The sequence below is a fragment of the Malaya genurostris genome, chromosome 2 (genome assembly GCF_030247185.1).
Source record: "Malaya genurostris strain Urasoe2022 chromosome 2, Malgen_1.1, whole genome shotgun sequence".
In the NCBI taxonomy this organism is placed as follows: domain Eukaryota; kingdom Metazoa; phylum Arthropoda; class Insecta; order Diptera; family Culicidae; genus Malaya; species Malaya genurostris.
In genome coordinates, this window is record NC_080571.1 from 49,075,913 (window position 1) to 49,095,227 (window position 19,315).

The 19,315-nt window shown below is 38.7% G+C and overlaps 1 protein-coding gene across 2 annotated transcripts; it reads left to right on the top strand.

Moving 5' to 3' along the window:
* The first annotated feature begins 1,113 nt into the window (after positions 1 to 1,113).
* LOC131427423 (transmembrane protease serine 11B-like protein) lies at positions 1,114 to 18,966 on the top strand. 2 transcript variants are annotated; one of them, XM_058590592.1, is made up of 8 exons: positions 1,114 to 1,427; positions 1,501 to 1,764; positions 8,865 to 9,052; positions 9,100 to 9,463; positions 9,534 to 9,803; positions 9,868 to 10,020; positions 18,211 to 18,694; positions 18,760 to 18,966. In XM_058590592.1, the coding sequence occupies exons 1-8, from the start codon at positions 1,413 to 1,415 to the stop codon at positions 18,945 to 18,947; spliced, it is 1,926 nt and encodes a 641-aa protein (XP_058446575.1). In that variant the 5' UTR covers positions 1,114 to 1,412; the 3' UTR covers positions 18,948 to 18,966. The 2 variants fall into 2 exon arrangements, with proteins under 2 accessions (XP_058446575.1, XP_058446576.1); XM_058590593.1 differs by having other exon boundaries at positions 9,106 to 9,463.
* Positions 18,967 to 19,315: the final 349 nt, after the last annotated feature.

The following is a 19,315-nucleotide window of genomic DNA, read 5'->3' on the forward strand; positions in this document are numbered from 1 at the left end:
CTGTTATTGACATGTAAACAAACATGTCACCGCAAAACACGCTGCAAAAAATTAAGCCATTTCAAAGTAATAACTGTTTGAATGTTGCTAACTACTTTTCGATACACTCTTTAGATGACGGAAGTCAGCGGCATCCATCGGAATTCGAATACAACTCGTCACTCTTCAACGCGAACACCTTCATAAAAGGTTCTTAACAGAACCACCATTATTTTATTATATTCAATTGTGTGTCAGAATATTTTGTTGTAACTAATCCGTACTTTAGTGTAGGTGCATCGTTTCAAATTCTAGGAATGGAAAAGGCGAAAGCAATTCTTAAAATCGATCAACTCATTGATATTCGGAAATGTGAAGGAAACGTGCCAGTTTCATTCGTATTCACGACATCCAGTTATGTCTCTGATATTACCCACCCACCTCTCTGACATTAGCCGATCGAAAATTTAAAAAAAACTTTCCTGTACCCGATCTAAACCCGAGTTTAATTTTTCTACCAAACCGGAACCCAACCTGTTCTCCGATAATTAAGAAAAATCCGAACCCGAAAAAATTCGTGAATTCGGGCTCGAGTACCAAAAATCCGACCAAATTTTTTAACCCGAACCTGTGAAAAATTTTAAAAAATCGTCACCCGAACCCGATCAGTACCCGTGTAGTTCGGATTCGGGTAAGGTTTCGGGAATAAATACCCAAGAACCGACCATCTCTACTGCACATGTGAAAAATCATGATAAGATTTGAATTAAGTAAATGACATTCACGGGAATTGATTTTTCTTTTCTTCAACATGAAGAAGAGTTACGTTTAGAGATCGGACAGGGAAAATATTTTTGGGGACAAGAAGAGCTTGCGGTTTGTATTTTCACTGGTGACAAAACGGTGAATTTATTATGATAATCCTAAATTTAAAAAAAATGGTTCAATACCTTTTCCATCACGTTCCGTCTTCGACTCTTCAGTGCGTTAGTAGTAGCTGATAATACTCTCATCCCCATCAAATCCCGTGCAACTGTGCGACTAACATCACAGCACACGCCATCGGAATTTGCCTCCCTCTAAACTGGTAATTACATATAATTCATATTATAATTGACTTGCATTGCCCCTAATCAATAAAACACGTTGTTAATCCCGCTGATGAGTGGTGTGTTATCATTTTTTATTTTTCCGTTCCTCTTTGATGTTATAATTGTTTTTTTTTTTCTTTTCATCAAATCGCTTTCTCATCCTTCACACTCGCGCGATCAGTCCTTGTCGTTATCAGCGTCATTTCGCGAATTGCTTCCGAACCGTGCGGAAGCTGGTGAAGACTTTCTTATTACTTTTACTTACTATAGCCATTACAGTATCCTATTGGTAGTGAAAGAAGTGCACATTAGTGTCGATACCAGTAACATATCGCGGATGAGATGGCCGCTTGCCTTGTAAGTCCTTTTTTTCGGTTCCGGATGCGGATGATGACTAAGTCAGTTCCTAATCAAGTACTTGGCATTCCAGCGATATCTGCCTTTCCGGTTCATGCTGCTGCTAGCGCTGATTACACAATCGCATGCTGTCTGGCGACAGTCCAGCGGTCAACCAGTTTACGCCAACCACCGGCAAGTGCAATCTACGGAAGTCAGTTGTGACGAGTTATTCACGATAAATCGTGAAAGCTACTACCAAAAGCGATACGAGGGAACGCTGCTACTGAGAAGTGACGTCACGTTACGAGATGTCGAGATAGACCTTCGATTCGATCGGGATGTTGATCTTCTGGTGGTATGTTTTCATCGGTTCTAGAATTGAACACCTTAAAAATTAAGGATAACGTGATTTTACTTTGATCGGTGAATTGAATTCGTGGGTTATTATTGTACGAGTCCGGAATCACAAACAATTGAAAATGGTGTTGTAGTGAGAAGATTACAAACGTCTCGGATTTGTTATTACGAGCAGTTTGTTTATAGGCATTAATCAATGAAAGATCGCAGAGTGCAAAACAAGTGCATATTGATTACATGTGTTCTCCAACCTGTTCTTCGAATTGATTCGCGGAACTTGACTGCATTCTCATATATCGAGGGGACTCACCGCATTGTGCGAAGTGTTTTTCAAACTGCGTGCACCAGTTTTGCAGAGCACGCACACCGGATTATGTTTGTTATCGTTCCGGGAGAGAAAGATCGAAGCAAACCATGATCATTCGTTTGTTGCGGTACAAATTGTAACGGATGCATATTACCAACAACGTGCCAAAAATAGGGTGATTCGAAAAGAATTGTGACTTTCAAACGAACGGAAATTGGAACTATACAAATATTACGTATGACATCCAACCTTCATAGAAACCATGTTCGTGTAATTGACTGTCACAATTAACTAGTACAGTTTCAATTCTGCGCTTTTTTGTGTGTGTAGTTTTCGCTTTAAAGCCTCAAGCGAATTGATTATTGTTGCTTCATGAAATACAATTAAACTGTGTGTGGTCTTTATTAAACAACGAAACAATTGTCAGAACTATCATCTTCCTATCCAACCCGATTCCTAGTTCAATGACGATGCAACTAAGTTGCATGTTTTCATCGCACTCACGTTTGCACGCACGTTGTCGTACACAACAAGAAAATTTTCTGTCATCTGTATTGTCTAACCGACGTCGATTTCTACGATCGGCCACTTCGGTAAGTGCCTGTTTATGAAGCATACCGACGGCCGGTGAAAACGTGGTCGAAATTCAAGCAGCCTTTCGAAAATGCTCTCGGAAAATTGGGTAGTTTATTCGTTTGGCATACCAGGCATAAAATTCCACTGTATTCAGAGAGTTTCGGCAATAAACAATGATTTATATTGTCAAGGTTCACTTCACACGTACACTCAGGCAAAAAAAACTAGCGATATTCATTAGTTGCTTTATGTTTTTTAGCCACAAGGAATCGGTAAGCTTTTCATTGATTGGCCTTATGTATGTAGCCAAATTATGTCTTAAGAGCTTCATATCTTTTTCATAAGTTAGCATTATGAAATTTCATGATTTTCATTTTCAATCTATAAAATTTATGCAAATCATGATTTTTGTTTATGAATTGTTAAATAATTATTCTGAGATTATGTGTTATGTAAATGCACACACAAATTAAATGGCAATAGCTGGGTTATGAACTATATTTATTAACTATTCTTTTCTATCTCAATACATTTGAATTTTTATGGAAATATTTATACTAGTGATTTCTTTTATTACTGATGCATCGATGGATGATGTTAATAACATTCCGAAATACGTATCAGTATTAAGGGTTATTAGTTGTTTCAATTTCTTTGTATCTACCTTATCCAGACAGATCGCAAAAGGTTTTGTGAGTAAATCTGCAATCAGCACGAGCTCGTCAATCACTACTCTAGTCATTTTTTGTATGATATTTCGTGAAAGATACAAAAATCATAAGGCGACCCAATGAAGTTTGTACGCATGTGGAATGAAATTTAAATGGTTCTTATGGAAGCGTGTTTCAATATCTTTTAAAGCATCATAAGGTAAATTTTTTGAATATCAGCAGTCAATTTATCTGAATGTACAGATCATTTTGACGTAGGACTACGTCTTTCTTTACTATACTCACCTGAGAACATTTTCGAATTCGAACGGAGGAAGATGTAAGAGTGTATCCGAATCTATAAAAAATAAAATTTTTAAGAGGTACAGAATTTGATTTTCATAAAAAAGCACAAAAAGGCGAGTAGATAATGTCAGAGACATAACTGGATGTCGTGAATGCGAAAACAATAGGCATGTTACTTAACACTTCCGAATATCAATTAGTTGATCAATAGTATGAACAGTAGCGTACCGAGAAAATTTAGCGCCCGGGGCAAAATACGATTTGCCGCCTCCATCCTTTAAGTGAGCAAGAAAATGCTAACTCCATCTCCGGAAAGATGACTTGGATGAGCAAATAAAAAAAGGTCCCAATGATTGGTTTGCCGGCCCCTTAATAACGCTGCATTTAGATCCGAGATGGTTCTTTGCGTGTACACTGATGACTTCAGCTGTCAGGCTTCTGGTGTGGTTTCGCTGTGTGGCCGACGCGATGTTACTCTCGTGTGTGTCTTCCTTCTGTAACCGTTGCTCACAAAATGATAGAAAAAGTGGCAAAATGAGCTTTGAGCAATGAGCTTTCAAAATACGAGAAAGTCAAATAATCGTCATGTGTATTCCTATTTGATACTCATTGATACCAAACATTTCAGAAAAGTTTTATTTTGAATTATTTGAGATTATGTCACACAACTGAAAATTTTATCATTAAATTGTGATCATATTTCCTAGCTTTAGTCTAGTGCGCAGACCAGCTTCTATGTTAAGACAGTGGAACTACACCCGGTATTATTCGGGAGCGGGTCATTTCACCGAAATCCATTTCGCCGAAAGTCGTTTCGCCGAATGCCATTTCACCGAAAGTCGTTTTGCCGAATGGGTTATTTCGCCGAAAGTCGTTTCGCCGAAAGGGTTATTTCGCCGAAAGGGTAATTTTTTTAGGGTTAAAATTATTTTTTTGTTTAAATCTCCGCATGTGGCGCAGCCACATAACCGAAGCCAAGATTGCTCGGCGGCACAAAGCCACCGAGGCGACGCCAGCTGAGTTGGCCGCCGACCCGCCGTAGGAAGCGTAACCGCCTCGTTTGCACGGCCTCCCCAAACTTTTTTTTTACTTCAGTTAAGTCCGAACGAGCGGTAGCGAGGTCGGATAGCATACGAACAAAACGATGTGGCGAAGCCGCATTAGATATTTTTCCATCTGCACTCAGTTATCGGAAAATTCCGCAAACAAATACCTAATAGCTACACTAATAAAGTCAACAATGGATTTTGGGAATTCCGTTCTGAGGATCATAAATAAACCTACAAAAATTATTAAAGTCTCTGGATCATATCAGAAGTACGACTGTAGGTCAACAAAAAGGAAGTAAACATAATCATTTTTTATTTGTTTTCTTTTATCAATTCCAAATACGATATTAAGACTAATGACGAATTCGGCAAAATCACCCTTTCGGCGAAATGGCCCTTTCGGCGAAATGGCTTTCGGCGAAATGACCCTGATCCGTATTATTCAACTTGTGTCAGTCAATGGCAAATATGAGGCTCCGTTCCTCAAGCCTAAACGCAAAAAAACAACTGGTTTTATTGTGAATAGTTCTGCTGTGGGACGTTCGCAGTGTAGGTTTCTCTTCAAACAGCATTGGAACAAAATATACCGTAACGTGAATAACAGCGGAGCAAATTTGCACAAATCAGCCTTTCTAAGGACTATAAATGTTCAAAAGTGAGTTATTGAAAATAAAATAAACATTCAGCTGTTTTGCGCATCAGAAAATTGCACCGAACAGTTTTCAATTTCGAAGAGAATTCCACAATTCTTTTCTTCTTTCCTTCTGAAAGTCAAAAATGATTTCCGTATAGAGTTATGATAGTCTCTTTCGTTGAAATATGCTATTCCGAAATGAAATAACTGACATCAAAATTCTGTGAGTCGCCCCCACACCTCCAGAGCTTCAATTTGTGAAGCACCTTGGTAGTGGACGCAAACTAATCTCGGCTCAAAAAAAATAATCTGGCAAAATACTACTAAAAGAGAAACGCTGAGACGTTTGTATTTTCATGTTGTGCAATTAAACGTTATTAATTGAACATAATTAATAAATTTAAAACCTTCTTCTTTGCAAATCGGGCGGAAAAAATAATCAGTGTAAGTACCGAACGAGTGTAAATAAAGCCAGCATTTAGCTGGTTCGCGTTCAAGAAAAATGGTCCAAATTTGGCCCTTCTGAAAGCCAGAATTGAATCCCGTACAGCATTTTGATAGTTTCTTTCACTAAAATATGCAAATCCGAGATGAAATATTGTTGTGGCTGTGAAGAACGCCCGTTTGGCAAAAAGCTACAAACGAAATCACGAAAAACGTTGCTTCACAAAAGTTGCTTCAGTATTAAATCAATCCACACTGTGAACAGTCCTGCTGCGGGCTGCGTGAAAGACATCGACTCACCCATCACACTGTTTCAAAAAGCAGTGTGTTTACAATTTTACATGGACATTTAACCACGATAAAGCCCTTTTCAAAGTGGTGTCCGCTTTTACTCACAGTCGATCAAAAGCAACAACTTGTTGATGATTCATGGCAGTGTTTGTCCATGTTTACAATTAATAAACCAGATTTTATGCGTCGATATGTGACAATGGATGAAAAATGGATCCATCACTTCACTTCGTAGCCAAAACGATCATCATCTGAATGGACTACAGCCGATGAACTACGTGCGAAGCTTCCAAAGGCACAACATTCTGCTGGTATTTTGAGATAGTCTCAGTATTTTGAGATACCCATAGCATAATCTTCATCGACTGTTTTTCCGTAAACAATACCCTGAGTTGTGTTAGGTGGATGAAACAGATTTCATCTGTTTGGGTTATTACTGGTTTACGCATGTTTCCTCCTAGAGGATGCATGAATTCGCTAACAAGCAAAAGCAGTGTCATTCCGACAAATATCATGCGAACAGACGCTTGAACTTTTTTGTTGCGCTCAAAACAAAGCTTAATTGCGTGAAATCAACACAAAATTTTTTTCTGACTTTTTTATAGTATCATAAATTGAAAAGCATCAATCGAAAAGGTGAGTGGATTGAATATTTATGAGATGAAATCGATCTATTTCGTGATTTAATAACGGATGCTACCAAAATTTTCGGAACCAATGTTTTTTTTCATAATTTTCAAAAGGTAACCGGCACCCCAAAGTGTTTTCACCCCATTTTTCTCGACAAATCGTGAAAAATTATCAGTGATATGCAGTGATGTCAAATCTGCAAATTTGTCGGTAAACTATCAAATTTCGTAGTTAACCTGCAAACCTTTTTTGTCTGAATACTTTTTACAGACTTTTGAAACTTCGTTTGTTTGCCGACATTCCTCAGAACTTACAGATCTATTGTTTAGCTGGCATCTCTGGTGATATGCAACACGTGGACAAATTGACAGCTTCAATATATCCGTCATATAAGTAAAAACGTTGGTTCTCTGGTTCTGTTCGCAATGGTGACTCCAAACAAATCATCAAAGTCAAGGAAAAAGAACTTTAATGCACTGATTAATGCCGTTATGCAATGCTTAGTGGATAAGAAGCCAATAAATTCGACTGCAGTAACGTTTTCAATGCCGCGAAGCCGGTAGAAGACCGGCCAAATCAACACGCCACCATCCAGATCATCGGCCAAGAGAGCCGAGGCAATGATCAGGCAATGAAGACTTTTATCTAAAACGCCTCCGAAAAGAATAAATTCTGTTTTTTCTTGGAATAATTGCAGTCTTTACTTATATTTTTACATTTTTAGCGAAATTTCCTGAGGAGCCGGTAACCGAACACCTGTTTTGAAATGGCCAAAATTTAGTATGTTCGAGATAATCCCAATTTGAAATATTCGTATATGACTACATTTGGTTTCGGACAAAGTTATGACAAAAGAGCTGAATCTTTTCATAAAAATGTCGCTTCGGAAGATGAAATTGCGAGTATAAACTGGAGCAATAGTTTTGATTCTGAAGGAAGCTACTTTGGGGGGGGGGGGAAATTGAGATCGCAATGCAAAATATCCAAGAAGAATTATCGCACCGGCTATATCCAAAGATCGATTCAATGGTAGTTTATCTTACATTATTTAAATTTTTGCATGCATTGCTAGCGCTAAATATTGGTAAAGTGGCCAGAAAAAAAAATTAATTCAACCTGTACATTTTTTAGTTCCTAGAACGTGATTTTTAATGTGTGCGGCAGATATGTGAGTACTTTCCATATGGGACAAACCTGACTTGATTTTTTTTTTCAAATTTTTCTGAACTAACCCCATATGATTTTTGCAATTTCTGAAAGTAGGACAAAAATAGACGTTAACCGTCGGGCTAACTCAAAAGTGGTCAGAACCCATATGGGATTGATATGCGAGTATGGGCAGTATAGTTCTTGATAAAAGAATTTGGAATCGGCTAGATAAAGCATTGTCATCACACCCAAGATTTTGGTCTGCAACAAAGAATGCACCATTCGGCTAGAGACGAGAAAATCAATTAGAAGAACATTTTGGTTATGAATTGACCGTCGTTAGGACCTGATCTACTAGCGAACAAAACGTGTCGTAAACCCACCGCGCTCAATCACTGAAAATAGTCCATATGTCTGTGTGTCGGTTTTGCACGATACGCTTTGTGCAATGATTCGTTCAATTCATGCGATTTAATTTCGCGCGCCTTATTTTGGCACTGAATTTCACCTTAATGCTAATTCATACCGAACATTTATGAAAATTTCAATTTTAAGATATTTGTGACCGCTACCGGAAATTTGGTCATAAATTGCTGAGAATATTTTTACGATAGTATGGAGAACAAATTGTGTTGGTACGTTAAATATAACTAGAGATACTCACGATTAAATTCTGCCCCATCTTGTACAGAGTAGATTTTGAAATAACGCCCTTAGTAAAGAAAGACGTATTCACGTCCAAATTGGGCTGCTTAGAATGTTATTCACAAACTTCATGAGCCAGTGTATGCCAAATCAAACCATTTTGTCAATGTCGGATCGGTAATATTCGGGTTATATCGTAATGGTGACGCTGGCTGTATGCTTACATAAATCAGTTAGTTGACGTGTATTTATCTGCGAGAAACCGAATGACAATCGGTCAGTCAGGTATTACAAGTCATATTATGGAAATGTTCAAAAAAAGTACTGAAAGTCTGTCGTATTAAAGTAAAATTACGCTAGCGAAACATAAACCGTTTACGCCAAAATTGATTACTTATTAATAATCATTAATTCTAGAACTACTTTGGAACATCCAGAAGTACCAACAGTCGAGACTTCCACATATCGAAGCAGGACCATACGTTATTCGCTGCAGCGACCCTGAACCTTACGTTAGAAGTTAGCTTTTCGACAACTTCACAACCTTTGCTGGAGGAAGTTCGTCTGAACGGGCTGCTCCAATGCCCCTTGAAACCATCCCTCCGGTAGGTATGAATTCCATCCATACTGCTTTACAATAATCACATTTTAGTACAAGCGCACAAACTATTGATACGGCTCCAGCGTACCGGTATCCTCCGACAAGCTGGAACCTAGGTATCAATCAGCCAGAGTATGGCAAGGCTGTTCCACTGGTACGATCGACTCCAAGCGATAGTGATTTTTCCGCGATGTACATCACTACTCAATTGCACTCAACCACGACTCGCCCGACCGTTCCGAGAAACTTCACGGACAATCGAGAAAACCGCTTCAATTCTTCCTGTCAGGCGATGGGTTCGAATATTGTGATCACTCCGGGCCGATGGGACGGCATTCTGACGCTGAATAGCGATGTCAAGGTGGACCAGGTTCTCATCGAAATTGTGTTTGATGGGCCGATCTATATACTAGGCGTAAGTCTACTAAATTTATGTAAACTATGAAATTTGGTATTCAACAAAAATAAATGTATTATGTTTCCAGAACTCTTTCGGTGAAGTGTACACCGAAGACAACATTCGATTCTCAATTGAAAACAGCAGTCTCATTCTGGCGGCGGATTCTGAGGTGCAGCTGCTTTTCTTCATTAAATTCAACGAAATGGGAAGAGTTCCGGATGTTCGGGAGGTTAACTTCAATGGAAGAGACGTTTGCCGGCAGCGACGCAGGAGAGTTCTAGCGGAAATCGAATCCCCGCACGGAGTTTTCGGATCGAGACCCTCTTCGGTTACGGATGAAACACTTAGAAGCACTGTTGGTAGACCATACTATTCAAACCCATAGGTCCAATCATGAATTAATTCATGTTCCATTGTAGACATCTGATCCCGAATCGATGGAGGATTACGATGAGAACGAATGTGCCACAATTTATCCATCGAACGAGCACAAAGTATCTTCCAGGATCATCGGTGGGATATCGGCGAGAAATGGGGAGCTTCCATGGCATGTGGCGATTTTCTATGATGACGTAAGTACGAAATTTCTGTTACGACAATCATCAAACGAAAACGAAAAATTCGCCCGAATCCCCGAGAAATTCCGCTAATGCTAGTGCTATGCAAATTCGAGTATTTGAGAATAAATTTTCATCCGTAGTTTAGTGACTCGGTGTACGACACAGCGAGGTAATCACTGGTAGCCCAGTGAAACGAAAATCCGTCGGACTGTAAACGTAAATTAACTGGCAGCCAAAATTGTCGTGACGCCAAGCAGAGCCTTAAACATACTCAACAAACTGTTCTCATAACAGTAGTTAACTGAACATTCGTAGGAATCAAAAAATGGCTATCAGACAGCAAATGTTTACTTGAGAATCAATGTCGTTTTCAAGTTAAAAGTTTTTTTTTATGCAAGTGACAAGTAATTCCTAAAGTTTGAACTCAACTTGGAATTTTTCAGTGTCTAACAAAAAAAACAAATTGGAAAAATGTTGACAAATACAACAGCAGATATGAAAATTTGCGAAAAAGTTATCGCAAAGACTTGCAACTTTTTCTATCTCGAAAATAGTTGAAGTTTTTTTTCTGTGCTTGGGCGCTACTCAAATTAATAGCATAAATCAAATAAACATAGATTTCTCAGTATAATAGTAATGTAGTTGAGCAACCTGTGACACCAAAAGTGCCGTCTGGTGGAGAATGGGTGCGTAAATGCTCTTAAAATGCATGCATAAAGTTGCCCGCGCATTTAACACAACCACAGTAGCTAATGGAAAAAAATACACCCGTTTCTCACTAGAGGTACAGAGGGAAATCTATGTTAGTTGATTTATGTTAATTGTCATATTCTCAGGGCATTCTTTTTGCAAGAGAACAGTCTCCACATCGCATTACCAGTCTAACTGTCTTGGTTTATCTCTTTTCCTGTCTTTTGTATGTTTTTTTTTCCAAATAAAATTTTTATTAGGCTCATTTGCTTTAGCTTGACGTGGCCGATTGTCTTGTTGTTAGGGAGTCTTTTGTATGTTCTTTATGCAAAAATAGAAAAAGTTTTTTAGCAGTCGGGTAGTGGACACAACACCACAAACACCCTCCGAAATAAAAGTCGGTTTAAACAGTGAAAACTGCGCGAGTGGAAGCTATAGAAGTGGTTTCAGTGTTTTTAAAGGGTTGTCGCACCCTATAATGATGCAATGAGTGCATTTTAGTGACTGGAAACAGCATATTTTAAAGTGCCGATCAGCCAAATTGATGGCTGCTGATCTTTTTTTCGCCATGGTCGCTTCGATCATCGCGTCTTCGCAAGCCAGTGTTTGTGTTTTTATTATATTGCCGGTCAAACATCGGTATATAGGATTCCATTAGCCCTTTGGCTAGTATACAGGTTTGATATGAACTCATACCATTCAGGTAAGTTTATTCTTCCTATGTGTGTCACTGAGGAAAAATAAATGTTTTTGCACTCTATCTTCACATTACATTCGGTGCCTTTGGGCACTCAGGTATGTGACAGATGCAAAATACACACCAATCGGTTGCCTTTCAATCGCAACTGGTGGTGTAAAACTATTTGTACTGGTCAATACCGGTAAGATAGTAAAGTTTCAAACTTTTTTGTTTGGGCACTCGCTATATGTGTAAATAGCATTCTGGCTCATCTCCACACGATCTGTCGCTGTGTGATCGTTGGATTTAAATTATATCCCTTTACTACTTGGCGCCATGCAGGGAATCTGCGCGGTAAGCCAGCGCTAGCTGTTCTATATAGATACAGGAGTGTTAAATTGTACACCGCGGTGTGGACGGTTTGGGAACTGCTCGCGAACAGTGCTGCTCAAATTGATGTCCTGGTCGCTTCCTTTTTCCCTTGGCTGTGGAGACAGTGCACTGGATGCAAATCAGATGTCATTTTTGCACTTTGACCTCTGTGGTATTTATTGTTCTGTTGGTTTATAACAGCTTTTGGGGGGGCTGCTCTGGGGTTTTCAGTTGGGCTGCGGGTTTGCCGAGCATGTCTCGAACGTTTGCACCACTGTGTGTACAATTTATTACTCCGATTTAACACTTCAAGTGTATCTTCGGTCGGTGTGTGTAGATTTGGACAGTTTGTCACACTCGTCCATACGAAGCATTTATATTTACTTGTGAATATAATTGCGTACAAATTCTCTGCCATAGAATTTGGGATTACCTAATTAGGATTAAAGTATTAGTGAGTATCCAACTCTGTTCTTTTGGAACGCACTTTCGGCTTTCTTTTACTTTGGATCGCACTAGCGAAAGGTTGAGTATTTCCTCGCGCGCTTTCACGCTTTAAATTCGTATCGCTTTTTTCTCTTTTATTTTTCTGAAAATGGATACAAAATACATCCAATCATCTGACTGCTCTCATTCCGAACCGTCTGATGGCCAGAAACCTGGGAGTTCCGTCACAAAGTGTCGGAACGACCAGAATATGGAAGTCAGAGGGAATGGATTCGAGAGTAGTCAGACTGCGATGGATGTTCAACCCGGTCCTTCGCCTTCCACCGTTGAAACAGAAGGCGAAGACAAAGGTAAAAACTTTGAGCGAAATCTAAAAAAGAAGATTCGCAAAAGACAAGCTCTCGGAAAGGCGGCTTCTGCTTCTAGAGGCCACTTGTCCGAACAAACTGAGCGCTTTCAGGTCCGGATGTTGAACGGTATGTTCACTGAGGACCTGAAAGCCCATTTATTAAGAGACTTGAACAAATGTCTCTTCACAACGCCGTCTACGGAGTTTATACCAAGCTTCAAAGGCTGTGGACTTAGGTACGGCATCGTCTGGTTCTCTCCGGAGAATGAGATGAGCAGTGCCTGGCTCAAGCAGAAGCTTGGTTTGATAAACCAGCAGGCTGGCGATAGTAAGTTCATTATTGAACCCTACAGTCTACATCAAAATCGGGTTTGCCTTCCTATTCCTTGGGATACTGAGGAAGGGTTGGCTGTATCCGATGTTCTGATGAGATTAGATCTGCAAAATCCGGGGATTTTGTTGAATCGGTGGATGTTACTCAAGGCGGGTCCGGTTACTGTGGGAAAACGCATGTTTTTCTGCAGTATCGACGATGACTCAATGAGCCTTCTAGAGAAAACAAAATTCCGTCTGAACTATGGTTTTCAGAAAATCTATGTACGTATCGTTCATCAGAAAAACGTACATAGTAACAAACCTGAATAGGCTTTAAGAGCAGACTGTTCGGGACCTCGCAAAGGTTCAGAATTTACTTCTGCTTTCACTAAATGTGATCCCCAGCAGATTGTTCAGCATCCCTCAGGGGTGCAGAATTTACTTCTGCTTTCTATGTTTTTTGTGTCGTCAATTTCCCCCATTCTCCTAGTCCAAACCTTACCATTTCCCTTCGATCCCTCCCTCTAACACATCGGGAAAATGATGAAAACGAATAATATGGATGGCAAGGCACAAATCTCCAAATATCAAGGGGAACGTGCCATTCGAGCCAATTTGTTCTGATTCCTGATTCCTGATGTTAATTGTCATATTCTCAGGGCATTCTTTTTGCAAGAGAACAGTCTCCACATCGCATTACCAGTCTAACTGTCTTGGTTTATCTCTTTTCCTGTCTTTTGTATGTTTTTTTTTCCAAATAAAATTTTTATTAGGCTCATTTGCTTTAGCTTGACGTGGCCGATTGTCTTGTTGTTAGGGAGTCTTTTGTATGTTCTTTATGCAAAAATAGAAAAAGTTTTTTAGCAGTCAGTTCCTTCAATTAACATTTTCAATTTTAATGAATATTTGATGCTGTCTTCACTGTTACTTCATAAATCTATCATAAATTATTAAAATCCACAAAAGCTTACTAAAGGGTAATTTTTTTGCTGGTATATTTTTGGCAACACTGTTTTCGACAGATTACGCGTGAATCGTGTCTTGTGTCATTTTCAAACTTATTCAGTTTGGTCTTTAATTTAATCATGAATTGTCTTACGAACGAACTTGCAAATTATTGCATTTTTCTATCAAAATTCATGCTCGGTTAAGAGATGAAGAAGTTCACTTTTTTATCGAAAAATAGTGTTCAGCGACGTAGCTTATTATACAACAACAAGCAAAATTGTTGCATCTGGAGTGAAGACAAACCAGAAGCATAGCAAGAGCTGTCAATCCATCCCAAAAAAGTCACTGTTTGGTTTGGATTATGAGCCGGTGGCATTATCGGACCGTACTTCTTCAAAGGCGACGATGGACGATGGACAGTAACTGTGAATATTGAGCGCTTTTTTTGCCCAAAATGAAATAATTGGACATGCCTGACATGTGGTTTCAACCAGATGGCGCCACATCCCACACGGCACGCGAAACAATTATCAAATTGAGAGCCGCCTTCGGTGAACAGTTTATCTTACGTTTTGGGCCCGTCAATTGACCGCATAAATCGTGTAATTTAACGCCTTTGACATATTTCTTGTGGGGCCATGTTAAGATTCATGTTCACAAGGATAAACCAGCAATGATTGACCCACTGGAAGCTAATATTGAAGCATTTATTCGTGAAATACCGGCCGATATGTTGAAGAGAGTGTGCCCAATTTTGACCTTGCGCATGGGCCATTTAAAGGAGAGCCGCGACTAAAATTTTCATGTAATCATCTTCAAACAATAAGTTATGTTGATCGTTTTATCAATTGCAATGTAGATTTCATTAATTTCCTCAATTTTTTGGGTTTCATTTTTGAAAATCAATTCCTATATCACTTAAAAAAATCACCCTTTATAAACCATTATGAGATCATATTTCAGTCAAGTGGACCATTGTTCATAAAGCAGAAACACGAATAAGCCTAAATCTGAAGTGATTCCATGTTTTAAAACCAGCTTATCGATCCACATTAAATTCATTAGAATGAAATGAATTGCGTTATTAATAAATTATCATTTCGATAATCTTTTTCGTGAATATGTATGAGTCTTGTCTTGAAAGATGTCTCAGATTTTATTGAAGACTTAGTTTTTTCTTTCAAAGTAAGTAAAAGATGCGCTTATATTTTTATTGTGAACGAATAGATAAAATTAAGAATTACAATAAGACAAAATCTTGACACCCCTAAATACGTACAACTCTGGAAATATTTCATCTACGCGTGAAATATTTCGCAGACTGATGAACGTATGTCTGTTCACTTATGTCGTTTTCGCTTGAGAAAACTGAAACTGACCCTGGGTAGTTTCATCAAACAAACACTTTCCACGAAACTGTGTTGATTTCGCACTTAGCAAGGGGGGTTTGGGCAAACCTAATAGAAAAACCAGGTTCGAAACTGACTCGATTTTCAGTTCAACCACGTTGAAACTAGGTTCGAAGCTGGCTTCAAACAAACGGTTTGACAGCAATTAGAGTGGAAACTGGGTTAGGTTTGGCATCACGCGAAAACGCCATTAGTAAAACCAATTGTTGGTGATACTACAAGCTGTTAGATCGAAGATGGCGTCGAAAAAAGAGCAAGTGAAAAAAGCGGATCTGTCAGTTAGAAAACTAGCAAAAAAAGCTTGGTTCTCCTGCAAGCACTGCCACTTTCGATATTTCGATCTTTGACTAGGACCGGAACGAAAACGAATTTCAGAAACCACCAGAAGGACGCGAAGGTGAGGCAAATATTGCAAAGATAACAGATCATCGGTACGTTTTATGGCTAGCAAAATAAAAATATCTCCAACTTTCGTGCATACTTACAAACAAGGTTTGAAGTCGGTCAAGGTGGAAGCTGTTCCAAACCGTAATGACAAACAGAATGTGACGGCTAAAACCAGGGCTCACAAGTTCTATAGCAAATATTTAAAGAAGTTTACAAGCGTGAATGGTGAATCTTATGAACTTGAAACGTTAAGCAGATTCCCGGAATGTATTTTTATAGTGCCATGCAACGGAACGACGATTAGGAGCTGTCTAAATAAGTGATTGTTATCACTTCTTCCTGTGCTGTTCTGGCTTGTTTTACCATTTTGTCACTACGCCAAAAATGTTTTTTGGAATGGTATAAAGCGAATGGAGTCCATGTTGTACCGAAAGAAACGAATCCTATCTACCCGAAGTTGCGACCGGTAGTGGGCCCTCAGTAAGAGAGAACTATCTCAAGACAAACAATAAGCTACAACTATAGAAAATTTTGAAAATCTTCGACAAAAACAGTTAAATCGGTTTCTAGGTATATGATAAGCATTTCCCAAGGATAACACCAGACGAAGAGGAAACTTTTCTCTATCGTTTACTATTATGACATACTCGCGGCGAGTACCGAGTTTTTCTAAATTCCTCTTCAAAGTGAATGTTGATAGGTGGTTTATTGGTCGTTATCAAAAGAAACCCGAGAATTACACCAAATTGAATGCCAATAATGCGATGTTTAGCGTAGTATTACACAAGTTTTGAAATTTACGTGTACGATAGAAATTTTACAGGAACAAGATGTGATTTTACAGAAACGATAGCAGAGGCATTTAACGTCAGGTATTTTTCTGTTAGGATCATTTGAAAACATCTCAGGAGAAACATATTTAATTTAGATCCACAATTATTCTTTTTGTTTATCATTTCTCTATGATATTTTTGTGACCCGGACAACTAGGACGGCAACTCTCTTTTTCAATGTTGCTAATCAATTTAAAACGATGTATTCCATAACAATGGCACATCTAAAATCTTCTTAAACTCCTGAAAAATATAAGTGAAAGATCTTTGTAAGTTTGAGTAAATCTTACTATTTCGCGCCAAGAAACTTCACACGGCGTGGCATCGTGATGTATGATGAAACTTACGTCAAGACCGACTTCCGTCAACTTCCTGGGCGAGTATGTTTCATCGCCAAGTCTAAATTCAGCATTCAAGAGAATAAATCATCGAAATTTGTAAAGAAGTTCTCGATTTGGTTGGCGATTTGCGGATGTGGTGAAATATGCGCTGCCTTCATTACTTACGAAACAATCAACGATGTGATGGCCTTAAGAAGTGTCTTTTACCATTCATAAGAAAGCATAAAAGATTAACTCTGTCCTGGTCTGTTCTAACATCCTACCACTATGTTTTGGAGTAGTTTCGTATCAAAAGATATGAAATCATTCGCCCATTTCAAAAATTCTGGGTGATTATGAGCAACTAATTGGCTTAAGTAGCATCATTGAACCAGCTTTGTTTCAAAAAGAAAGTTTATGTAAAAACATCGAAGACACTGAAAAAACCGTTGTACAAAAATAGATGGGTGGAATAAAGATGGTTCGGGAATTCGGGATGAGAGACGAAATTGAATAAAAAAAAACTCTGTAAATCATAGCGCATCAGCTGTTTTTCATTCCCGGAAAATTTCAAGAAAATCAAGTAATCGATTTCATTTTGATAATTGAATGCGTGTGCCATTTTATCGAACACACTCTTCAATTTTTAGTATAAGCACACACACTTAAATTGGATTACCGACCTCAGCTGTTCAAATCTCGGTAGGAGATCTTTTCGGTAAAATAACGTTTCATCACAGCGGTACCTTAAAGTACTGCTGTCAACAAATGTTCATTTGTACTGATATATCAGTAGAATGAGAATGTTCGGTAGTTCGCCTGTTCAAAACTCGTCAAAATGTGGAAGAATTACCGAACGAAATTAAGTGTGCAGATAACAGATATACAGACTCAAATAATTATTTTCAAAATCCTGTATAAATTTCGAATTGGCTATACGTTGGAAACACTACTACCACCTACTCGACTGTTCGCCGCGATCTTTCAAAACGTTCCACTACGTTCCGGAACGATAACGAATTCCGCCTGCCTGTTATAGAAATATTCCAACTACGACAATTTCAACACTTATCACGAGATTTCCCTAAGTGTTAAAGACAACTTTATTTCCATGTCGCATAAATCACACGAGAATTCGATCGGAATAAAATAAAAATAAACTTGTCATTTTAACCAACAGCAAAACAAAAATCTAAAAGGAAGTGAATGTTGCACCAAAAAATTGTGACTCATGTGAAAGTGACACCCAAATCATGGTGGCACCTTGTGTCGATAGAGGTGACATCGCCACGCTGGTTGAACAAATTTTACACACAGTTCATTTGTGAGTCTGTATATCTGTTATCTGCGGTATAAGTTAAATATTTTTGTTATAAAGGAAATATATGAATTATAACCAAAGTAACGATTTCAAAGTGACTTACAAAATTAACCTCAATTTTTTCTCCGCTAGCAATATCAATGTGGAGGCAGCATCGTATCCCAACGGAGCATTCTGACAGCGGCCCACTGTCTGACAAAAGAGAACAGCAACGAAACGCTGCAGTTTGACCTTCTAAAAGTTTATATCGGTATCGTAGACCTGAACCTGGTGGACGACTATTTCTATCATGGCGTGTCGGATATACTGATCCATCAAGACTACAATGCCGCTCAGCACACGACGGACATCGGAATTCTGAAACTTAAAAAGGATATCATTTTCAACAGTTTTATAAAACCGGTTTGTCTGTACCGAAATACGACCGACATCAGTGCGTTTTATTCCCGCTACGGAAAAGTTGCCGGATGGGGATTCAATAGGAATGGAGTCGTTACTAAGGTACTGAATTATCTGGATATGCCGGTGGTATCTCAAAAGAAATGCTCTCAAACGAACGTGCAGTACAACACAATTCTAGCGCAAGGCGAATCGTTTTGTGCCGGCCATTCGGATGGTACGTATACGGAATTACTTGTGACAATAGTGAGGATACTTATTGATCTACATTTTTTCCGATAGGAAACTCGGTTTGCAACGGGGACAGCGGAGGAGGTCTGGTATTCGTCGATAACTATCGATACTATCTAAGAGGGATTGTATCCATAAGTGCCCAGAAGCGTAATCAGCTCATGTGTGACCCCAACCGGTATTCGGTGTTTACAGATGTTTCTAAGTTTCTTAAATGGATACGGAGAAATATAGAATAGCTACAGTACGTATTCCGTACCTCAACATTTTTTTAGTCAGAAACGAATTATGTTCCTATCCGAAGGTCCAGAAGATTCTTGGCCATAAATCCGATTAGAGTTCCTAAAATTTCTATTTTATATTTTATAACAATTCTTATTTTATTCCAAATCTCTGTTTCTAGTAAAAGCACAGACTAATGCCGTTTTTCAACACTGGTGGCCTGGATTGCTCTGGTTTTGCACTTTCGAGCAGAAATGGCAATAAAACACCGTCAGAATATTGCATTTCTGCTCGAAAGTGCAAAACCAGAGCAATCCACGCCATCAGTGTTTTTCAATGAAAAACGCCATAACAGACAGGACACTCAAATTAAATTCTTTAATCA

Coding starts and splice junctions, on each gene's coding strand:
- LOC131427423 (XM_058590592.1), top strand. Junction 9,053..9,099: donor CCCTTGAAACCATCCCTCCG/GTAGGTATGAAT, acceptor ATCACATTTTAG/TACAAGCGCACAAACTATTG. Junction 9,804..9,867: donor ATGAAACACTTAGAAGCACT/GTTGGTAGACCA, acceptor GTTCCATTGTAG/ACATCTGATCCCGAATCGAT.